Genomic DNA, 1,252 nt, shown 5'->3' with positions numbered 1-1,252 from the left:
GTAGCGTTTTCCCACGACCTGCGGCAACCTTGGCTTTCAAGGGCGCACCTGCAAGCGGGCCGGGTCGACCAGCCACGGGGACTCACTGACCACGAGCCCGTCCCCCTTCCTCCCTAGGGCAGCACCGCACTCGCTGGGCATGGGCCCTGCGGCCTGACCCAACATGCCGCCGGGCATCGAGTCTGCGGCGGCGTGGCAAGATGCATAGGAACGGGGAGCCAGGGGGGCGGCGGCGGACGCGCAGCGTGGAGGTGGCGCGGGGCCGCGCGGGCTACGGCTTCACGCTGTCGGGCCAGGCGCCCTGCGTGCTCAGCTGCGTCATGCGGGGCGGCCCTGCCGACCTGGTGGGCCTGCGGGCCGGAGACCAGATCCTGGCGGTCAACGAGATCGCCGTGAAGAAGGCCTCGCACGAGGACGTGGTCAAGCTGATCGGGAAGTGCTCGGGCGTCCTGCACATGGTGGTGGCCGAGGGCGCTGGCCACCTGGAGCCCTGCTCCAGCGACGAGGAGGGCAAGGGCTGGCTGAAGCCCAAGCTGGACTCAAAGGCGCTGGGCATCAACCGCGCAGAGCGGGTGGTCGCAGAGATGCAGTCCGGGGGCATTCTCAGCATGATCTTGGAGAGCCCTGCTCTGTGCCCCGGACCCCCAGAGCCCTCGATGGCCAAGCAGCGGCCTCTGTCGGAGCCAGCGGCTGCGCACGCGGACCCCAGCCCCAGTCCCAGTGCCCTCTCCCACGAGGAGGTGGCCAAGGTCCTCCGGGAGGAGCTGGCCGAGGCGGGGCTGGACGCGAGCATCCTGAACGTGGCCATGGTGGTGGGCTACCTCGGCTCCATCGAGCTGCCGTCCACCAGCTCCAACCTCGAGCAGGACAGCCTGCAGGCCATCCGGGGCTGCTTGCGGCGCCTGCGCGCGGAGCAGAGGATCCATTCGCTGGTCTCCATGGAGATCCTGCAGGACGGCGTGCGGCTTTGCAGTGACCGCGCCGGTGTGCTGGCCGAGTACCCCGCCGAGAAGCTGGCCTTCAGCGCCCTGTGCCCCGACGACCGCCGCTTCTTTGGGCTGGTCACCATGCAGGCCGGCGACGGCGATGGCGACGACGCGGGCGCCCTGCGCACCTCCTGCCACGTCTTCATGGTCGACCCCGACCTGTCCAGCCACCGCGTGCACCAGGGCATCGCGCGCCGCTTCGGGCTGGCGTGCACGGCGGACCCGGACACGGGCGGCTGCCTGGAGTTCCCTGCCTCGTCGCTGCC

General features: G+C 70.8%; 1 protein-coding gene across 1 annotated transcript in view; it reads left to right on the top strand.

Moving 5' to 3' along the window:
* Positions 1 to 245: 245 nt before the first annotated feature.
* The window catches only part of LOC123521608 (regulator of G-protein signaling 12-like), a gene marked incomplete at its 5' end in the record, with an annotated part of 4,926 nt that continues 3,919 nt past the window's right edge, over positions 246 to 1,252 (top strand). The window contains one exon of the mRNA XM_045289466.1: positions 246 to 1,250. Within this exon, the coding sequence (XP_045145401.1) occupies positions 246 to 1,250 (1,005 nt within the window). The remainder of the gene's footprint in view (positions 1,251 to 1,252) is intronic.

The sequence above is a fragment of the Echinops telfairi genome, unplaced genomic scaffold, assembly GCF_000313985.2.
Source record: "Echinops telfairi isolate 266 unplaced genomic scaffold, ASM31398v2 ScPeMD7_28;HRSCAF=97, whole genome shotgun sequence".
In the NCBI taxonomy this organism is placed as follows: Eukaryota; Metazoa; Chordata; class Mammalia; order Afrosoricida; family Tenrecidae; genus Echinops; species Echinops telfairi.
Note: the sequence above shows the minus strand (reverse complement) of the source record. Positions and strands in the feature narration are given on the sequence as shown.